Source organism: Spodoptera frugiperda, chromosome 15 (assembly GCF_023101765.2).
Source record: "Spodoptera frugiperda isolate SF20-4 chromosome 15, AGI-APGP_CSIRO_Sfru_2.0, whole genome shotgun sequence".
Taxonomy (NCBI): domain Eukaryota; kingdom Metazoa; phylum Arthropoda; class Insecta; order Lepidoptera; family Noctuidae; genus Spodoptera; species Spodoptera frugiperda.
The window spans coordinates 11,985,748-12,006,925 of NC_064226.1; the positions used below are offsets into that span (position 1 = coordinate 11,985,748).

General features: G+C 36.5%; 2 protein-coding genes across 2 annotated transcripts in view; one reads left to right on the forward strand and one right to left on the reverse strand.

Moving 5' to 3' along the window:
• LOC118271985 (ADP-ribosylation factor 6) overlaps positions 1-6,040 on the reverse strand; it is a 49,647-nt gene extending 43,607 nt beyond the window's left edge. The window contains exon 1 of the mRNA XM_035588276.2: positions 5,876-6,040. The gene's annotated coding sequence lies outside the window, so the exon portion shown is untranslated. The remainder of the gene's footprint in view (positions 1-5,875) is intronic.
• A 696-nt stretch (positions 6,041-6,736) lies between these two features.
• On the forward strand, positions 6,737-18,301 carry LOC118271969 (leucine-rich PPR motif-containing protein, mitochondrial). The gene is made up of 16 exons (XM_050698927.1): positions 6,737-6,941; positions 7,011-7,352; positions 7,659-7,815; positions 8,114-8,223; positions 8,680-8,911; positions 9,406-9,612; positions 10,019-10,232; positions 10,821-11,033; positions 11,598-11,818; positions 12,302-12,478; positions 12,845-13,003; positions 13,440-13,654; positions 14,489-14,662; positions 15,073-15,295; positions 15,863-16,085; positions 17,572-18,301. The coding sequence occupies exons 1-16, from the start codon at positions 6,814-6,816 to the stop codon at positions 17,751-17,753; spliced, it is 3,177 nt and encodes a 1,058-aa protein (XP_050554884.1). The 5' UTR covers positions 6,737-6,813; the 3' UTR covers positions 17,754-18,301.
• Positions 18,302-21,178: the final 2,877 nt, after the last annotated feature.

A 21,178-nucleotide genomic window follows, 5' to 3' on the forward strand; every position in this document is an offset into this window, starting at 1 on the left:
TATTCAGCGACATTATTAATAAAGAATTTACAAAGGAAGTCTTAAATTAATGAGGCATCAAACCAACTTACATTTTTATTATCACAATGTCTAGAAACTATGGACATCCAGTTTCGATTTGAAGAAAATCAAACCAAACTAACAGCAAACCTTAAACATTACCAACAAATGATACAACAAGTTTCAAATTAATTATGACATCATGCATAATTTAATCCTTTATCACCTCTACTGAACATCCATTAGAGTCCTGATTATCCATCCAATCTAAAATCCTTTCATCTAGAGTTGAAATCAAATAGTTTCAATCTGATCCTTCGCACTAATGTCACGTAAAACCGATACCAGATCAAGGCATCGGTATTGCGTGGCTTACTGAAAAGTGGTTTACTAATTAGATTTTCCAACTTGAAGGAATAATCCAATGTTTTAGCAATTCTAAAGTTAGGAACTACGATAACACTAACATCAATTCAACTCTGACATTCAGAATTTATAGAAACGATATCGAATATAGATTTCAAAGTTGGTGTTCTATTTATTTCCAAATTGAATTGGGATTACGGTTAAAAATCAATAAGATGGGTGATGGCTTTACTATGCCAGTTAAGAAAGAACACTTTATTAACTGGCAGCAGAGTAATGACTTTACAAGATGAAACTTTTGTTTCACAATTTTAACGAAGGCACCTTTTCAATTGCTAAGAAGAGAGTTGCCTAATAGATTATGTAATACCTATTTGTCTTAAATCAGAAATAGGAACATAATCACTGCTATTATTACTGCTACTACACATTTCCGAAATCAGTAATGAACTTCATTTATCATCACATCCATATCGCCATGAAATAAAACAAGGCAAGGCGCATTTTGGATGCCAATTGTAACAACTAAGGTTTTCTAAAGCAAACACAAAGCGATTCAAGGTCAAAAACGACCGCATGATTTTGTCATACAGCTAAAGGTCATGATAATGAATAGTAAAATTGAACGACATTGACCCTGAAAGGTCAGAGTCATGGCTTTATTTCAATGTCCGAAACGACACTGCCGGTTTCCACATTAATTACGGAAACACGTGTGTGAATAGTGTTCCGAAATAACTAAGTCTTGAAAAATATTTTAGGAACATTAAGCGATCAAGTATGAAGTAAGCTTAAGTTATGAAAGAGATGTTAATGCATAAATAAATATGTATATAATCAGGGATACGCTGTATTGAGTCAAAGCAGTCTATTTAGCTGTTAAAGAATACCCCGAGGCATTAAGTGCGTCCTTTCGCTTTCATCGTAAAATGAAATGCAAATAAAATTAAATAATTTTGGCACAATAACAAATTACACAAAAATAAAGTCAAGAAAAAGAAATTTGAAGCAAAAGTATCTATAGACGTCTTAATATTCTTGCACGAGTTGATCGAAAGACAAAGGGGAATAAAAATGTTATTTATACCTATGTCTCACGACTAGAACACGGCAAGCTTAGGAAGCCACATACATCAGTAATGTCACGAGCATAGCTCGCAATAGTGCGTAACAAATGCTACTATGTAGATGATAAGATTATTAATGTTCAGTAACTAACCTATGTTATATGTATGTTCCTCATAAGAGAAATGGTAGTTTATCAACAGTACATTTGGCGCAGAATAGCAAAAATGATACCCTTCTACTACTTCAGATTCCCAAGACCAAGGCTTTGATGCTTTGATTGCCAACAAAAATCTGTTTAAAACAAATTCTCCCTAGCGCCGGTAATTTTTGTTCTCCATAGCGGTTAATATATTAATAGCCAGTTCTCAAAAGAGCATACGAAAGAAAAATTGAGAAAAAATAATCTTAAACAACAAAGGAAGCAACATTATCAAACAAACAAGATTATAAGAACACTGAGATTGAAAATGTTATGAAGCGTAAATGTTCCGTAAACGTTATTAACGTACAAGGTTCAAAAAATAATGTTATCAGAACGCTAACAAGGAGTTGATAAGGCGGAGTGCTTACAAAACTGTTCGAGGGTCGCACTAAGTGGTGATGAATAGTACGGTCTTACGTTATCTCCGACGGACACTAATTAATTTTAATTACTTTTCGTGTTTAGGACGTGACGCCTTTGTAAGACGTGATGGATCGGAACTTATTTTCAGATTTACAGTAGAGAAACCTTTCAAATTACGGTTTGTTCAGGCGAAATGATATTTTAGCGATTACGTCTGGAACTAGTGAAATTCAAACTAGCTTAGGTACTTCTAGTATGAATTTCAGCAGACATATTTTATCCTTTTGAGATTTGGAATACCGACAATTTGATGCGAAAATTCTAGTCTCCAGATAAAAGAAAGGACTTTTATTGACATTCAATATATTTCGAAGAAAAACCTAACGACAAAAAATGGACGTACGGGTAGAAGCCCGTGTACCCGTAGTTTGAAACCAAACAGAACTTACTTAAAAAACAAGACTCAACTAAAATTAAGAAGTTGTGCCAAGACTCTCTTCAAACAGCTCCTGAGTTTACGAGAGCTCTCATGAATTATTTTAACGACTTCCGATTCTAATTATTTGATACCGAAACGTGGAACATGATGTTCAGATCTATTTATACCGATAAGGGAAGGTACGGAAGACGGTAATGGCGTAATGTCATCATCAAAACGAGACACCATCAAAGGAGTTTGTTGAACCTTCCAAAGATCGAAGAAGAATAATATGAATATTTCTATTAAAAAGAAACGTGTCTACGAAACATTTTTTGCTATAGGAAGCCTTTAAATAGTCATGTTAATCGATATGCACGTGTAGCAACTACCCGTACATTTAAATTTTTAAACAGTTCAACGTTTAGTCTGTTATTAGGCGCCGTAGTTCGTACGCCCCTTCACCCCAAGGTACAACTTAATATTTTACTGTTTACTTTCCAGGCGTACTTTTTAAATTGAAGTTCTTTGCGGTTGTTCTTTTAGTTTATTCATATCTTTGTTTTATAGATTGGTATGTCAGGTTAAGAAATCCAAGCGTCTTTAATTTATTCATAGTTACCTGATTCAATGTGGTTCTTCTTTATTGATGGTGACTATACCATGAATCAGAACAGGTAGAAGACGCAGCTGGTCGGGGTAGTAAACACCATTAGCAACAATACTCCCATGTAACTTTAACGAGACGTCGACCTTCCGAACGGGATAAATAATAATGTCATTTCACATCTGAACACGAATTCTGGATCACAAAAGCCGAATCGTGTTAAGCCCCTTCTTAGCAACGCCATTCTTATTGCGCAATGCCGGTCACATTGGGCACATGTTTCTCAAGCAAATTGAACAGTTCGGCGGTCACATGTGGACGTGAGGCTGGTTAATTGGCGTCAATTCTCACTTCGTTGACCCAGGGTGAGGGACTCGTAGTATCGAATGTCGAACGTTCGATTCGGTAGGCTGCCGCTAATAAATACCGCGACATTGATGTTAGACGGTCTTATGGACTTCGATAACTGTATAGTTGGAACTTCGGTTATTTTTCTCTTAAGATATCAATTATAGGTACTTTTGGGACATCAAATTGAATTGTCCGTCAGTCTGCCTGTAATTGTAGTTAGGTGCTCGTTCCAAATGTAGCTTGGAGAAGAACGAGCAAGAAACTCCATTTTAGCGTTTCAGAAAATGTACAGACGCACACGCTAAATAAAACTTACTCGGGTTTTCCAAATACCAAAGTAACTATATTTTTCTATAGCTCTCTAACAGTCCAATTATAATTCTTCGTTACGAATACGTGGATGACCTTGAGCCAACATGTCCATTCATCCTTTGAGTTCAAAGTTCGAGCATGCGATTTGCGTAAACTTAATTTGGAGCCGAAATTAGGGATTGCGAATGCGACAGTATCATGCCACGCCATGCCATGTGACAATATTAATTCGACGTCAGTTTTTGATCTCCTCCCTTCGCTAGTATTAGAACTCGAAACGGGATACGGATGATCAGTTCATCCGCGATCATGGCGCTTGCAACAGTGCCGAAATATCGGTAACTCATAGAAATAGAAAAACATAGTAAATATCCCGTTTCGAGTTCTAATACTAGTGTTAGTGACCATGTCAGTTTAAAAACTGATACTCCCTTCGGTTTAATACGTCGTCCCAACGTTTGGGGTTAAAATATGTATCACACATTTATCAAGACCAATATAAAAGGTTTTTTTTTTCGAAATGGTTTGTAGTTTGTAGGTAAGGTAACCATTTTTTTTTTTCGCATCTGTGCAAAAAAGAAAGAATGGAGTCCAACATTGTGATGGCTATTATTAGTTACCTGAGTTATATTGATTTTGTTTAAGTTATTTGAAATTGAATTTACAATCGAAAATAGTCCCAGTAGGTATGAAATAAGGTAGTAAATAGTAGTGAATAATGTCAGAAATATAGTTATCAGCATATTACCTATGTTTTTCTTAGGACAGTATTTTTTTAATAACCTGTTATACCTATATCTTTATAATAACTATTATCAGCATAGTCAAATTAAATATTACATCTCATAGTTTTTATAACATAATGGACACATAGTAAGTTATTTTTTAAACTCTCAAACAGAGTTGACTAGTATATAAAGTGCTAGTACAGAAATCATTATTAAAGAACATTCAACTAGCATAATTATTTAGAATTTTATCTTATGAACAATAACAATAGAACTGTCTACAAATCTTATTTGTTAAACAGTAAGTTACCTACAATAAGTTACCTATGAGTGGCAAACATAAAACTAATAACTAGAATAATAGTCTAGGTAGAAATTTCTATAAACTAGGCATTAAACTAACAGTTGATAGTTATATGATGAAGATGTAATAACATATTTTTCCCCTGTACAGTATTAATTACCTATATTTGTAATTCAAAATAGTTTTATCATTAATTCAAAATTTATGTACCTACAATTTTTCCAACAAGAATTTAGTATGAGTGTGCATGGGCTATAGGCCTGAGGCAAAGTAAATAATATGTTACTGTTTGAATGTAGATAACTTGTTTTGCAATATGAATATGCTATTTTAACATTTAAGTCTGACTTTAAAATAGAGTATGTGTACTTAAACGACTTAATTAAAGGTCAATGTCCTATGACCTATTATGCAGAAAGATGACACAATAAGTTGCCACCCTGCCATCCCTAACAATTTAGAAAGTGGGGAATCTGTTTACAGGGTTCAAAATTCGTTATCAATGTTTTTAAATGTTGTTTTCAGCATCAATACTGCTTAGTTACATCATATACTCAGTTTTTATGACTGACATTCAAAAAACCAGTAGGACAAGCCTTTGACAATAATTTGGAATGTATGTAAATAACTAACTACTTCAAATTATATGGGTAATTTACATGTAAACGCACGAAAAGTTATAATTCAAATAGGTACTAAAAATATACTGATTACAAAGTTTATAAAACCGTATGAATAATGTTTTATAAATTAATTATAAATCTACACTTTCCCCGTGTACAATATCAACACACATTGTAGTGATTCATCGGCGGGAAGTCGGCATTATTAACTTTGCTACTGGAAAACTGGTTACGAGTATTGAGAATACAAATTCTTACAAGGTTAGGTCACTTGGTGTAAATTTAATTATAGGGGATACAGCCTGTAATGTCCACGAGGACGTAGATTCCCTTATAATATTACAAGAATTGTCATAAATGTCACGTTTTACTGCAAAGGCGGAGCCGAGCCGACCGTCGACAAGCTTGGGCGATGGCGGTCAAGTAACGGCGGCTTCAACTTCAAATCATCAAACTTTATATCACTTATCAATAGCTTTGATGGACAGTGAGGGTCTATTTATGAAGTAATTTAGATAATAATGAATACTTACCACATGACAACGATAGATTACATCAATTTTCGACATTCACTCACAACACAAAACACTTGGCATCCACGAATCACGATTCAGTTTGACAGACAATGACAGACAGTCACTCGCTTCGATACTAGCGCCACGTAACGAATCTGTCTGAAGTTAGTAACAAGAAACAGTTTCGCCAACATTATAAACTGGCATGAAAGTTCGAATACAAGTCTATTTGCACTCTATTATTATCTCTCTTTCATCATTCTCATGAATTCCAGTAAATATAACAGAAAGACAAATTGATATAATTAATTAATTATTGTTCTCTGACTATATTTTTAATTTTCATAGAATATGGCTATGTTTTGATAAAATTACAACTCTTTAAAGTTTTTACCCACTGCGCTGCTTTGTAAGTCATCCGGTTTTTCGAGGGCCAAACGTTACTGCGTTTACACGCAGTAACTAGAGATTTTTTGAACTTAAGAGATGGAAAGTTAACCTTCCACATACCTCCGCAATTTCGTGAAGTACTACAATGTACGATGTTCGATAAAGCTTGGTGATGCAGAACTTTTTTAAGTTACAAAGTTATGTTGATGGTTTTAACGAGTGGTACAATACAGCTGTGTAAACATATTTGCATTATTTATTAAATATATTTATTGTTTTAAAAAATGTTTTTATAATTCTGTTCTGTTCGAATGTAACCGAACAACAAACCGATTTATGAAAAATATATTTATTTGCTGTTTGATATTTTTGGCATAATTATTTAGACAATGGGCATATTATAAGTTGGACTCGGGTCCAATCATTTAACCGTAGTCTTTTCCTATGATACTGGCATCCCTATTTTAATAACTTTTGAGCTGGCAATGATTTTGTAAATGTCAAACTATATTTTGAAGATTTAGAAATCGAAAAGTAAAAATTTGAATTTTACAAAATAAATAAAAATGTTAATTCGACAGTACGTTAAAATTGCACGTGCTTCAAAATCGCTGTTGCACAACAATTATAAGCTGGATAGAAAACATTTAATGAGTTCTGGTTTATATAATTCTTGTAATCTTCGAGCTACTAGGTTAGGATAAGGTTTTCTTAATTATTTTATTTATAAACTACTTTTACTTTATTAACTTAATTCTTTCAGATCGATAGCAACGTATTCACATTTAAGTTATGCTGAAAAAGTTTTAGAAGTACGAAATTCCCCTAAAATATCGCAAGACCCGTTAGAAGATAAAGTCAAAAACCCGGCAGTATCTTCGGAGGAAGTGCTTGAAAAATATATCGCAGCACTAAACACAGACATATACCAGAAGAACAGAGTGTATAAAAATGATTTAGTGAGAGTACTGACTAAAGTGAAAGAATTGAACTTTTCAACAAAGAAGCAAGGTTTACTATTAATTCGATGCTGCAGTGATTTGTTACCCGATGAATCTGCGTCGAGCAGGATGCAGTTGCTCGAACAAGTGTGGTCTACATTACAGTAAGTTGCATATTTATTCTGTACTTTTTAACCCCTGTTTTGCATATATGCGACAGATATTTCTGTCATCCCTGCCGCTGATATCTTATCACTTCGAAAGAGAACATGCAAGATTTTTTCGTTCTATTCACATAATTGCTCCTCCATATTTAGTGTAGATATAATTTTTCAATTTGATATTTAACTGGGCGCTTAAGGGGTTTCTTACTTCTTTGGCAATGGTATGGTATTATGTGTATATCTCAAAACATCATACACACATTCACGGCATAATTAATTAATGTATTAATAATTACATATTTACAGGACCCACACAAAGTTTGAAGTGGAACATTTCAATGAACTACTGAAAGTCTACATAGCGAATAACAGAACTATCACAGTGAGCAACTTTATGAGTCAGATGGCACCAGCAAAGCCCACTATCACAACATATGAACTGATACTAAGAGCCCTCGGAGAGGTTTGTATGTTTTACACATATGTTAGCAATGAAATGGACTCAATTAAGCTTTGTTCTTTATGTGCAATGGATGGCTTTCCTATTATCGATATATCACATACTCAAGCTGCACATTTTACCTCGCACAACTACATAGCTTAGTATCAGTGGTTTCAGTTTCTCTGCTTGGAGATAAACAAGGCATGACATTATGTTTATGTTGTATGTAGGTACTTATTTGATGATGAAATGATTAATTATTATTACTTAAAATAAATGTGGAAATATCTCTTATTTACTGGTATGTATTTTATTTTAGGCTGGTGACATAAACCAGGCTACAGAGGTGATATCCAACATGAAGGCGCAAGGACTTCCGGCTACTGAAAGTATATTCAATTCTCTTATTGTATGTCAAGGAAAGGCAGGGTAAGTTTTACCTTTAATCAGTTAATAGGGTCCCTCATAAATATACATATTTGATTCTATAAAGCATAAGCTCCAATCAGCTAAGCTATCAAAATTATTTATAACCGATTTAAAAAAAAGGAGTTTCTCAATTTGACCTGTATCTATGTAAGTTCGTGTGCGATTATCTCGCGTTTCGCTGAACTGATGGTCATACCGTTTTCAGCATAGTATTTTTCAGGCTTAGGAGGTTTTGGGGACTTACAAAACACTGGAAGCAGTTCCTTTTTTAAGTTTTATTGTTGGTCAATAGACATTAGCACTAGTTAGTGCTAATCCTGTAACTGGTAGTTACCAGTTACAGGAAAACCCCTATTGAGTTTATTTGATGTTTTAGTCAATGCCAATTATTTAGTCATCATATTATCCACTATACAAAATAGCTTGATTCCTTAATTAAAATCTCCACATTTCCAGTAACATTCAGAACATCAAGGAAGTCCTGACTATGATGAAGTCTCTCAACGTTAATCCTACAATAGACACATACACAGCTACTGCCAGAGCTCTAGCATGGAATAAGCAGACCAATGCCGTCTTAGAAGAAATGGATGCCGCAATAATGAATAGAATGCAATTTACTGAAGCACACATCATGGATATTGTTAAGACTTTGGCCTTCGCTGGATTGTATCAACCAATACCTAAGGTTTATATTATAATATCTTTTATTATTTAAGCCGTATCTTAAGCTGGAGTGCAGATGTATATGAGACACAATGTGTTTTCTATTGTGTCTCATATACACGCAGACGAAAGGTTAAATGTGTGATAGATGTGTCCCTTAGTCTTCCAAGTAGGACTACAAGACGCTATCCACTGTGTCCTCGCGACTCTGACGATTTTGTCGATCCAGCTAGTGGGATGTCTGCCCAGGTTACGTCTTCCGAGTTCGGGTCCGCGGTCGCCACTCAATCACTTTTTACACAGAAGAGTAAAGTGGCAAATAAATCAATTGCTCCCAATACTGGCCACGATCGTGTAATTCATCCATTTAATAATAATAAATCCCATGCGTAACTGATTCATACAAGTTAAAATGTCTTAGATTTGCATTACATAGATGATACATTATAGATGCTTAGTATCAACTTAAATTATAGTGTACACTACAAGGTTACAAGAATTCTCTTCTCTTTTCAGGTCTTAAAATACTTGCCACAGGAAATATTGACAACCCCATCAATTACTCCACTGATGCAGAGTGTGACCACTCTACTTGTGTTCCAAAATCATCCACTAGCTGCTTTGGAGATATACAAATGTTTGCCCTTACCCTCTTTTGGACCTAAAGATGATCAGGGCTTGCATGGCAGGAGTTTGGTTCGAGACTGTGTTAAAGCTTCTATGGTATGTCTATTTTATTTTTTAAGTTTTAAACATCTGAAATTAACTTTATTTATTAATATAAGAATTTCAATCTATCAAACCCAATTTTCAACCTCCTTGTTGGACTAACTCATGACTATTGAATCCTTCACTTATTTTATTTTTTATCTAAAACTAGCTGTCCCTGTAAACTTCGTACCGCTTCAAACATGTGGTTCTTACATTTTAAACCTTTCCTGGACTTTCACATATAATTGAAGACTAAAATTAGTCATATCAGTTCAGCCGATCTCTAGTTTTAGCGACGAACTAACGAAAAGCAATAGATTTTTATATATAGAGACTAGACAGGCATCTTACCTGTTGATAAGTGATGATGCGGATGTCAGTAATAGTTGCTAATATATAATATTGTTTTAATTTCCAGCCTTCAAGCATAATAGGCCTTATAACTCAAGACCTAATGTCCTCAGGCCGTAATCCGATAGCCTTGCAGAATGCTTGCGAAGCTGCCCTGCAGTTGGGGAAGGTGCCTCTAGCTTTGGACTTAATGACTAGAATGAAACAACTTGGAATTACACTCAGAGCACATTATTTCTGGCCCATTTTACTACATAGCTCCAAGTCTTATGGCGAAAAGGGTGAGTTTTATAGTCGATTTTGTGCATTATTGTCACATATTTGTTAGTGCCAGTAATTAGAAAGTAAATGTTGTTTTGGTTTCAAGTAGTAAGAAGTTTAAATTAAAAGTAGTACAATTCCTAATTGGTGGCTGAGAACAAATATCCGTTGCTTAAGGGTGCTTTTCCACCAGAGATTTGCTATGCTTCGTTGCTGTGAATGTGTTTGGCTTCCACTGATCATATTCATTAGTACACATAGCTTAGCACTGGTGGAAACGGATACAGCTAAGCTGCGTTTTTTTATATGGAATGATGCGTCCTATGGATGCGTGCATGGATGGTTTCCCTAATATCGATACATCGCATACTCGGCCTGCGCATCTTAGTCGCACAGCTACATAGCTTAGTATCGATGGAAACGGTCACATAATTTCTCAGCTTAGCTATTAAATCTTCGTAGCATATAGCTACATAGCATATCGCTTGTGGAAAAGCCCTCTTATACAATATATAGTTAAAGAAGGTCTAAGACAGAATTTAAAAATGTTTGTTTTGCGTGTATGTGCAAGAATTTATTAACAGTATAAATGCCTTATATTTTCCCAGGTATAATGAACACTCTAACAACGATGGTACAAATGGACGTCAAGCCGGACTACGATACGATACTGGACTACACATTACCTTACGTCAGCTTCAACTCGCCACAGAATTTAATGAAGAAGTTTATAGAGACTGGGCTGTCAGTAACAAATGTTTTGACGCCAATGATGCAAACGTTGTTGACTACGGGGCAAGTTAGAGCGGCTAGTGAATTGTGTGAGTATCACTATGGAGGTGTTAGTGTCTGAATTTGTTAATGAGGGCGCTGGGATCGTTTAATGCCTTGTTACTTTCATTGTACTTCTGCGAGGATTTGACTTGTCCAACTTGTCGAAAGAAATCTAATCATTTTATTTGCAAGAAATGTGATAGAAATTCACATATAGGTATTTTTCTTACAAGGGGATATAATATCCCGGTGCTGCGGACTGCCTAGCGGGTTACCGGGGCTCCGACTCGAAAAGCAGGAGTAGGCATGGGATTGTTTTAGTCAGTATGAGTCTGACACTCCCTCTCGCATCTCCCAAGGCGAGAGAAGTCATTGGATGATTTTTTCCCTCAAAAAAGGAAACATAACATCTTTCATTACATCCATCATTGTTGAAGTAGTTTTTACACAGAAACTTTTACTACAGTTCTTCTGGAGTGGTTTTCAGAATCTTTTGAATTTATAACTAAGATTTTAAAATTTGTAATTTGCTCTTACTCTTGTACCTAACTGATCATCAAACTCTTGGTGTCCATGAATCTAATTAACATACTATTTTTTTCATATCTCAGGTGAACTATTCCAAGGCAAAGTAGACACAGAAAAGCTGTTGAAGCCTCTCTTAAAAGGCTACCTGATCAGTACTGATGTGACTGCGACCATACATACCTTGGAAGACATATCAGCCAGGTCTATAGAGAAGAATAAGGACTGGGTCGGTCGGTTCCTGTGCAAGCTTATGGTACATCCGAAAATAAAGGGCGACATCAGTGATGTTTTGAATCTGTTAAAGGTGAGGCTTTGATTTTGTATTGGTATTTTATTGTGTTTGTATATTTTTTGTATGGTAAATTTTATTTTGTGTATTTATATAATGTAGTCTACTAAAACACACAACAATACTGGGATCTTAGTATGAGTTAGCTTTACGTTAAACGGGATAGAAACAAGAGCGCGTTCGGCGCTGTGATTGGCCGGCTCCAATGCACTAACTAATCAGAGCGTCGAACGCGCTCACCATTTTGTTTTCGTTCAACGTAAAGCGTAGTGTACTAAGAGTACTGCTCTCAACAGTTCTGATAAAAAAAATTGACCTTAAAATAAATACCCATTTGCTTTGTTATCTTTTAAAAGCTTGTATGTCAGTACATAAAACAGAAAACACATTGTGACTCGCGTAGATCTGCGTTCTTAAAACAAGTAGCATAAGAGAAATATTTTTGTTCAAACATTTTCATTTTTTCTTCGCTAACATAACAGTCTTCTTTTCTTTTAGGGTCTAGAGAAAAGTACACTAAAAATATCCACGGTAGCGGCAGACTTCTGCATATCTCGCTATCCAGATAAGTATGGGCTGCAGGCAATGGAAGACTTTCGAGATAAAATAATCGCGGTGACTGATGAACGACTTCAAGATGACGGCGATATATTTGATCAACAATTGCCGCACCCGGTAAGTTTTTTGGATACGGTAATATGAAAACCGTTTATTTTATACAATACTACTTGCGCTTATGCGGTAAGCAGTCGCGGCCGCTCATGGACAACCGAAACACCAGAGGCGTTAAAAGTGATGGTGAATATGGGGAATCCCCGGATTGGAAAAAGGGGGTAATTGCGCCGCCGGTAACCTCACTCACGCAACGCAAGCAAGTTGTTTCACGTCGGTGGACTCTATGGTGATATGATAAATCATATTAGTAGAGCAGACCAGCGCTCAGCAGTGGTCGGTCACGGGATGTTGAAATACTTAGAATCTACACAAAGATATAAAATAACAAAATGTATAATTATATTTCCCATTGTTGGAATCTTCTAGAAACAAATGAACGAGGAGGACTTACGCGCTCACCTGTCAGAGTTGGAGGCTAAGGGTATGAACACGAGGGGTACCCTCAGGAAGCTACTGCAACAGTACTGTAGAGACGGGAACCTGCACGCCGCCAGGGAAATTGCTGATAAATGCCAGAGAGAAGGGGTGAGTGATGAGAAAGATGTATGGAATAAAGAAAGAAGTGCACATTACAGCACGTAATACCGCTAATGTACACCTACTTTTCTCCATTTGTGTTATAAGTCCCATATAATAGGGGGTGAGTCTCGTGCAACTACTGAAAATTTTTCGAAAAATCCCCAAACTTTGCCCAACCCGAGACCCCCTGTCCCGGCAGTTACACTTGCGACCACTCGACCAATGAGGCAGTCATAGAGAAAGTATTTATTTGTATGACACCAATACACATCATGTGTCATAGATTGTTGACTTTATTGAATTGGGTTAAGGTTGAATTTATTGAGAAAGTTTTTGTTAAATATCACCCAGTCACTAACATATTAAGTATGTATCGTACTGATTCCTAATTTACTTATCTCAAGAAGTTACCGTGCTTATCAACTCTCATTCTCTTCTCCAGGTATTCCTATCAGCCGGTATGAAGGCAGCAATATTCGACCTTCACGTCAAACTAGGTGAGCTGGACCTCGCAGAGATGGCGCTAGCGGACCTCAACAAGACCTCACCTAACTTCACGCTCGACGAGTACAAAGTTATAGACTTTGCTACCCTCATGGTGTATAGGAACAAGATTGGACAGGCATTCGATTTGATCACTCAGCAGTCTAAAAAGAGGTAAGAATGTGGTCTAGTGTACTGGGCTCTAAAGAATTTTATAAGGTCAACGGTTTGGGGGGGGGGGTGTAATCATCCAATTCCTTCTTCTGCCTTGGGTGAGGCGACAGGGAGTGTCAGACTTAAAGGGTGTTTTTTCATCAGAGTTACGCTATGCTACGTTGCGAAACACAAGCGTTTGTTTCACGTCAATTATTTCTATGAGGCCGTGGCTTATCACTGCCCGTCGAGCTTCGGCCCATTTGTGCCGAAGCATGGCTCTCCCACACTTTTTGGCTCTAACCACACTTGCATGGTCTCCCACACTTGCATGGATCTCTTCAACAATTAGTATGCCACACATGTATTCTAGTGTATTACGCTTTCAAAAATTTTATAATGGTCAACGTTTTTTTGAGCGGGGGAAATCATCCAATGTCCTTCTTCTGCTTTGGGGGCAGGCAATTGCAACTTAAAGGGTGTTTTTTCATCAGAGTTACGCTATGCTACGTTGCTGTGGATGCGTTTGCTTTCACCAATTATATTTATTATGAAAGATGCGTATATGGATAGCTTCCCTATGCTATTACGCACAGCTACATAACTTAGTATCAGTGGAAACGGTCACATAGTTTTACAGCTTATCTATTACATCTTCGTAGCATAGCTGCATAGCACATCTCTGGTGGAAAACCTACTTTACTGACTAAAATTTACACCATTCCGACTCCTGCGCCAATAACCCGCTAGGTAGTCCGCAGCGCCGGGTCAGAAACAGTAGGGTAGTAAATGTTACTATCACCACACGATACAGTAACGTAATATACTCAATTATGGTGTTTTTTTTGTTCAAAGGAATGTAATAGGTGGCCGAGGAATAGCAATGAATTGTTGGCGCTTGCTCGACGCGACGGCAGCCCAAGGCACACACATAGAAGTTAGGAAAATGTTCGAACTACTCGTCACTAACAAATACTGCAAGCCAAGCAACATCATGCTGGGACCACTAATACGAGTGCATTTGAAAAAGTAAGTTTTATTTTTGGAAAATAGTGTTTATTGATCTGGTAGTAAAGTTTTGTTTTTTACGTTGGACGAGATTGAAACGAGAGCGCGTTACGGCATTCTGGACCCTTAGTACGAGTTTAGTTTACGTTTAAAGTAATCGAAAAAAGAGCGCGTTGCTCTGTTTTGTTGGTTAATTCGAACCGTAAAGCCGTTGCGTAATGTAAACTTGTACTAAGAGTACAGTATCCTTAGTAAGTAGTAGTAGAAGTAAACGAGAGTGCGTTCGGCCCTCTGATTGGTTGGTTCATTCGTGCCTCTCATTTCGTTCAACGTAAAGCAAACTCATACTAAGCCCTCTTATAGGCCAGCTCTAATGAGCCAACTAATCAGAGCAGTACTAAATTGCATAATTATGTGACATTTTCTTACAGCGACAATATACAAGAAGCAGTGAACGAGTTTGTATCCCTAGCGAACAAATACAACAAAACTCCTTTGAAACACGAGTTACTATGTAAAATACTAGATACTATGAGTGATGGCCAGTCAGAAGAGAACTTCTTGACCAATGAGAAGAGCAATGGGAGGCTCAACAAGTTGGCTCAGATTGTACTGAATATTGACAGGAAGGTGCATGGGGCGGGTGATGTACAGGTAATCTTACATTTTATAGATTATCAATTTTATCATTAATTTTTTTATACCTTAGTTATTATCCCCCTTCGTAAATAAAAAAGGTTTTTTTTATGTGAGTATGTCATTAAATATTACTCCAAGAAGAGGTAGATGTACCTATATCTACATTTAGAGTGGTGAAAAGTAATAGTTATAATATCGGGGTAAAGGCGCCAAGCTATCAACCTGCTGCTTATTTATCGCCGTATCCTATAAAAAGGCTTCATAGCAATTCTAAATTGTTATCTGGCAATACATGCCAAGTGCCAGATGATAAGTGCACGGTCGACGAGCAAATCAACGGATGACGTCATAAATCCTACATGAAGTTTACATGCGAATAAACATGGTTAGAAAATCCCAACGAACAATAGTTTAGCAGAAAGCCCGACTGACACGATCACCTCGCCCGGTTCGAGGAACCTCCTTTTCTTAGGAAACTTTACTCACTGTCCCCTAAAGTAGTAATTTTTACATCGTTCAAAATAAAATAGGAAAGAACAAAAAATAAACTTGTTTGTTAATCACCTCCTTCATTATTTTCAGCTAACAATAATAGCAGCATTAGCAGAAGTGGGCTACAAGAAGACGCTTCGCAAGCTATTCCTTGACCCTACAATAAAGATTCACCCGGATGCCATACTGCGTCGCTGTGAGCGGTTCGCAGACGAGAAGAAAGTTAAAGCTTTGGAGGTTATTGCTGAATGCGCGAGGGATTTGAGACGGGTCGACGTTATAGAACTGTATGACTTAATGCTGGATGTTCATCGTGAGTCAATTATGCCTATTCAGTTTATTTATTAACTACTAGCTTCTACCAGTGCCTTCGCCCGCGTTCCCGTGGGGTAAAAAGTATATTTCAAGTCCGTTCATACTCTGTATGTATACCAAATCTAGACACACGGCAGTGTGTCCGCCAAGTTCGAGCAAAAAAACCGACACACCGGCCGTGGGTTATATTACACGAACCATTTCGGGCCAAGTTCGACCCACCTATAACTCAAAATCTATTTTATCTACGCATATGAAATTTCTAGTATCTATCGAGATCTACTTACTTATCTAAAATACAAAATTTCATTAATGTACCTATTGTAGATCTTGAGATATTGACGTCAGAAAATCGCTATTTTTACTATACACTCACTGACTGACTCACTCACTCACTTATCAAAAACCTAGACCACTTCCAATAGTCGTATTGACTTGAAATTTGGCATGGAGGTAGGTCTTTAGGTCAAGGTAAAGGAAAAAATCTGAAAATGGCCAAGTGTGAGTCGGTTTTAAAAATAATGAAGGTGTAAATTCATACCCCTAAGGAACTAAAACAAAAAAAATATCTATATCTTCCAATGGTCGTACCGACCTAAAATTCGTTACGAAGGTTTGTATTTAGTCAAAGTAAAGTAAAATAAGAAAAAAAGAAAATAAACCTTACAAAAATAAATGAAATCCCACCCAAAACATAAATGTGAAAGGATGCCAAGTTCGATAATATTGGAATGCTTCGCCTATGGAAAGAAGTGAGATCTAAATAAGTACCAAGTTCCATACACAGACCTCAGTTAAAAATGATATAACTTGGCAAGTTTTAATAGAAAATTATATACTTGACTCATTGCGTTTAGTAGGTTTATAACAAAGTGTGTGAAAACTTGCCAACTTGTTATATCATTTTTAACTGAGGTCTGTGTATGGAACTTGGTACTTATTTAGATCTCACTTCTTTTATAGGTCGAAGCATTCCAATACTATCGAACTTGGCATCCTTTCACATTTATGTTTTGGGTGGGATTTCAATTACATAGTGAGATAAAAATTTTTTGGTATTCAGTGACTCAATGACTGCAGTGCTATAACGTGAATTCTAATTATGATGATAGATATTTATGTAGTTGCCACATGCATGCGATGCAGAGAAAAGATCCTAGTTTAAAAAATATTGGCAAATTAGTGCTGTTTGATATGCTCAGTATTATATTTTTGTGATCATTCTTGATTCTGGATGTCAACCAAAGATTTTGAAGATTTTCAAACCAAACATTGGCACCAAACTAGCACTATAGCTGTCAGCACCATTTAGGCCCCAGCCACATATTATGTCCATTGCGCTGCGTTGCGTCTCGACAACGCAACGATGTTTTCGGGCATGTCGTAACGCAACACAGAGCAACGGCAAGTGGAGCCTCACTGGAGTCAGTTATTCCATAATTCAAGAAAAGTATGAATTCTAATACTTTGTTATTCTCTTTCAGAACGCGAAGACAACTGCTCAGAAGCAATTGCATTATGGACGAGAATGCAAGAACAGGACATCACACCGTCACAGAAATTCGTACACACACTTATAACTATGATTAAGGCGAATAATAGAGACATCCCGATAGGACTCGCCATGTTACATAACAAAGAAAAGAAGAATGCTTTAAAAGACTGAGGTTTTTAGTGTGTAAAGTAAATCAATATATGTTGTTGCAATGTCTGAAGGTAATTCTAAATGCCAATAGGCAATATAATGGTTGGCAACACTAACATTGCTACCAGGTAATGTTGCCAACATTTTTCTGTACAATGTGGTCGGCAAAAATTGCAATTATTCTGGTCATATTTTAGTATAACTATGTGTTTCTATACATGATAGCCGGTATGATAGCGCAATAGGAGTCCCTGTTTGTTTTCTCACCAGATAGAAAAGATATCTGTATATACCAGTAGGTTATATCTACCCAAATTGATTCTATGGTCGACTATTTTAGCTTAGCTGATTGTAACGTTGATTTGCAATATTTTCTTTAAACAAATCAATGTAATTTGAATTCAATGACGTCGTTATACAGTCGTATTTCCCTTAAAACTGTTTAGTTTACAATTTACCGTTAAGTGTAGCTTTATTTTAGTTAGAAAATTATCTAGTTTTATTATACAATATTTGAATTCATCTGTGATATTAAATTATTGAAGTAATAAACTAATTAATGTTGTTAATATGTTTTGTTTTATTTTGTAACATGTGTTGTATGAATTGCAAATGAGAATGACAGTTTTCGCGCCACTGGGGGCGTTCGTATCGTTTTAGATCTAATCACTATACCTTTGCTTATGTCAAAACATTAGTAAACTTGTGTCCGCTAAGCTGATTGGACTAATAGGGCTTTACGGGTTACTTTACTTTACCTTTTATAGCAGATTTTTTTTAAGACTTTTCATAAATCTTTCAATTATAATCAGGTTTTTAGGGTTCATAATAGAGTTGTCAGCAGTTGAACCTGTTCAAATAAAAAAAATAAAACATACATATCGTCGCGCCTTTAATCCCCGAAGGGGTAGGCAGAGGTGTACATTATGACACGTAATGCCACTGTGTACACCCACTTTTCACAATTTATATTGTGAGTCCCATGTAATAGGTGGTGAGCCTATTGCCATATACCGGGCACATTTCCAGACTCCGTGCTACCACTGAGAAATTTTCGAAAAACCGAAAAAAGCCTAGTAATACTTCGCCCGACCCGGGAATCGAACCCGAGACCCCTTGCCCGGCAGTCGCAGTTGCAACCACTCGGCCAACGAGGCAGTCAAAAATAAAACACTAATCTTAAGGCGCTGTGCATAGTCAAAATAGGATTGATTCAACAGATTTTTTTGCCCAATGTTTACATGTTAGAGCAACAAAAAAAAAATATGTTAATCTTGATCATTTTTATGAATGGACCACCTTCTTCAAAACACGATTTCTATAAATTTTCTCGATAAAAAAAAATCATAAACTAACCATTTAAATTGAAATTCTAGCCATTGTAACTATATTATTTATGAACATATCTTAATAAAATTAATAACAGTGATGTAATTTAAAATAATAAAGGGATCTGCCTTATTTATTTGTCGATTGAAATGAGATATTTGTAAGAATTAATATAATTCATGATAAATAACTCAGAACGAATCGAACAAAACGTCGTCCGATCATGACATCTATTCGTTTCTCTTTCATTCCTACGCGGACCGGCAGTGACCGCTGAGGCGCGCTGCTTGGTGGACCTATGTCAGTTTGTGTCAATCGCCGCTCAGAAAATAATCATTCACTAACATATCTTTTTGCTGTTTGTAATATTTTATTTTGTAATTAGCTTTTTCTAAGTTGGGTTGTCAGTATATTTTTTTGTACGAAATCGATTTAAAGTTATGTAAATACAATTAATTTTTTCATATACTATTACCGCGTAGCATGGTGCAGATGACACATTCAGTAACGTTCCGTACCATTCTTGAAAGGAGAAGGGGACTTTTGGGCCCAGCAGTTAACTAGTTGAAATGTATATTAAAAAAACCGTCATATTTTTCTAAAGGAAATCACAAAATATGGTACCTTGTTTCTATCTGGGAAGCGAGAAAACTTAAATTAAGTTATAAAACATTAATGATTATTTAATCATTTATGCGTATAAGTACTCTGTGATTTAAACTTCTTACAACACTTCTGTCTGATATCAGTCAGTCACCGATTGACAGATGACACTTGTTTGTTGTGTTTCGTTCTAAATGCGCACGTATTTTCCATGTTTTATTGTTAAACCCCACGACCTCGGCTTTACTCTCTATTTTGGACAACTGTTTAAGCCTATCAATCGGATATTGACGACATGGATCGCTGTGTAGATTGTACGATTGCGACTGGTCGCAGTAACTCTATTGGCAGAAGAGTCTTGGAAGATGAGGCGATTTTATCAGTTATTCGTCAGTGGCGTGCATCTCAGCCTGTATAATATGGTATCTCAGTTGGGAAAGATACCAAGAAAATATACGTACCCCGCCCCCTACACAATTCTTAGATGACATTCTCCTAATTATTGAAGATGAATAATACATATTTTATACATAATTGGTGTTTTATTTATATATCCTCCTGTCCGTTTTTTAGTTTTTAAAAGATTAGTGCCTACTGCTTCTAAGTGCCTATGTTTGCACCACGTTTTTTAAACGCGCCGTCGACGCGCGTTTTTAGCGATACTGACGCGATACTTGCGTGCGTATCGCGTCTGTATCGCTACAGACGCTAGAATTAGACGCGGCCTGTAGACCTTTGCACACCTGACGCGCGTGTGTAGCGATACAGACACGCGTGTGTAGCGATACAGACACGCGTGTGTAGCGATGCGGAAGCGATGCAAACGCGCGTGTTATCGATACACACGCGCTGGTGCCGCGCGTTTGTATCGATACAAACGACAACAAACTGCACTGTAGGAGAAAAACGTCCGGCGACGCGCGTTTCCAAAACGCGCGTCGCCGGCCGTTTATAAAACGTGGTGTGCATAGGCCCTAAGTACAGAATATTGAATGTAAAAACTTGTCTTCGACTGTAGCGACTGTTCGGGGCACTGGAGAGCCAAACGTGTCAGATCTTCGACACGTCACACACGCTCCTTGCTTAAAACCAAAATTATTTACTTATTATTCGTCCAAACTCATATTATTATCTGAGTCAGGATCATCTGAATCTGTATCTGTATATTGACATTATATACACGCAGATACACTGCACAACTAAACAACACACTTTAATAACAAAATTAAAGAGAATTCAATGTATGCTGCGAGTATCGATAGCGATAAAAAAATACCTTTCTAATGTCCATCCCTAATCATGTGGTACTGAGAGACGTCAACGTCATACAGGCAACTGTCACTAGCGCAAAAACTATAGTAGTAGTAAGTTTGTGTAAATTATTGTTCGATTTCGGTTTTAGTCATAAAAAAAACTAATAAAAAAATAAAATAAAAATAAAATAAAAATGTATACAACATAATATTGAAAAAATAAAAAAACAAAAACTAATACGAGTAATGAGATTCGATCTT

Coding starts and splice junctions, on each gene's coding strand:
- LOC118271969 (XM_050698927.1), top strand. CDS start 6,814: ATGTTAATTCGACAGTACGTTAAAATTGCACGTGCTTCAAAATCGCTG. Junction 8,912..9,405: donor TGTATCAACCAATACCTAAG/GTTTATATTATA, acceptor TTCTCTTTTCAG/GTCTTAAAATACTTGCCACA. Junction 16,086..17,571: donor CTTAATGCTGGATGTTCATC/GTGAGTCAATTA, acceptor ATTCTCTTTCAG/AACGCGAAGACAACTGCTCA.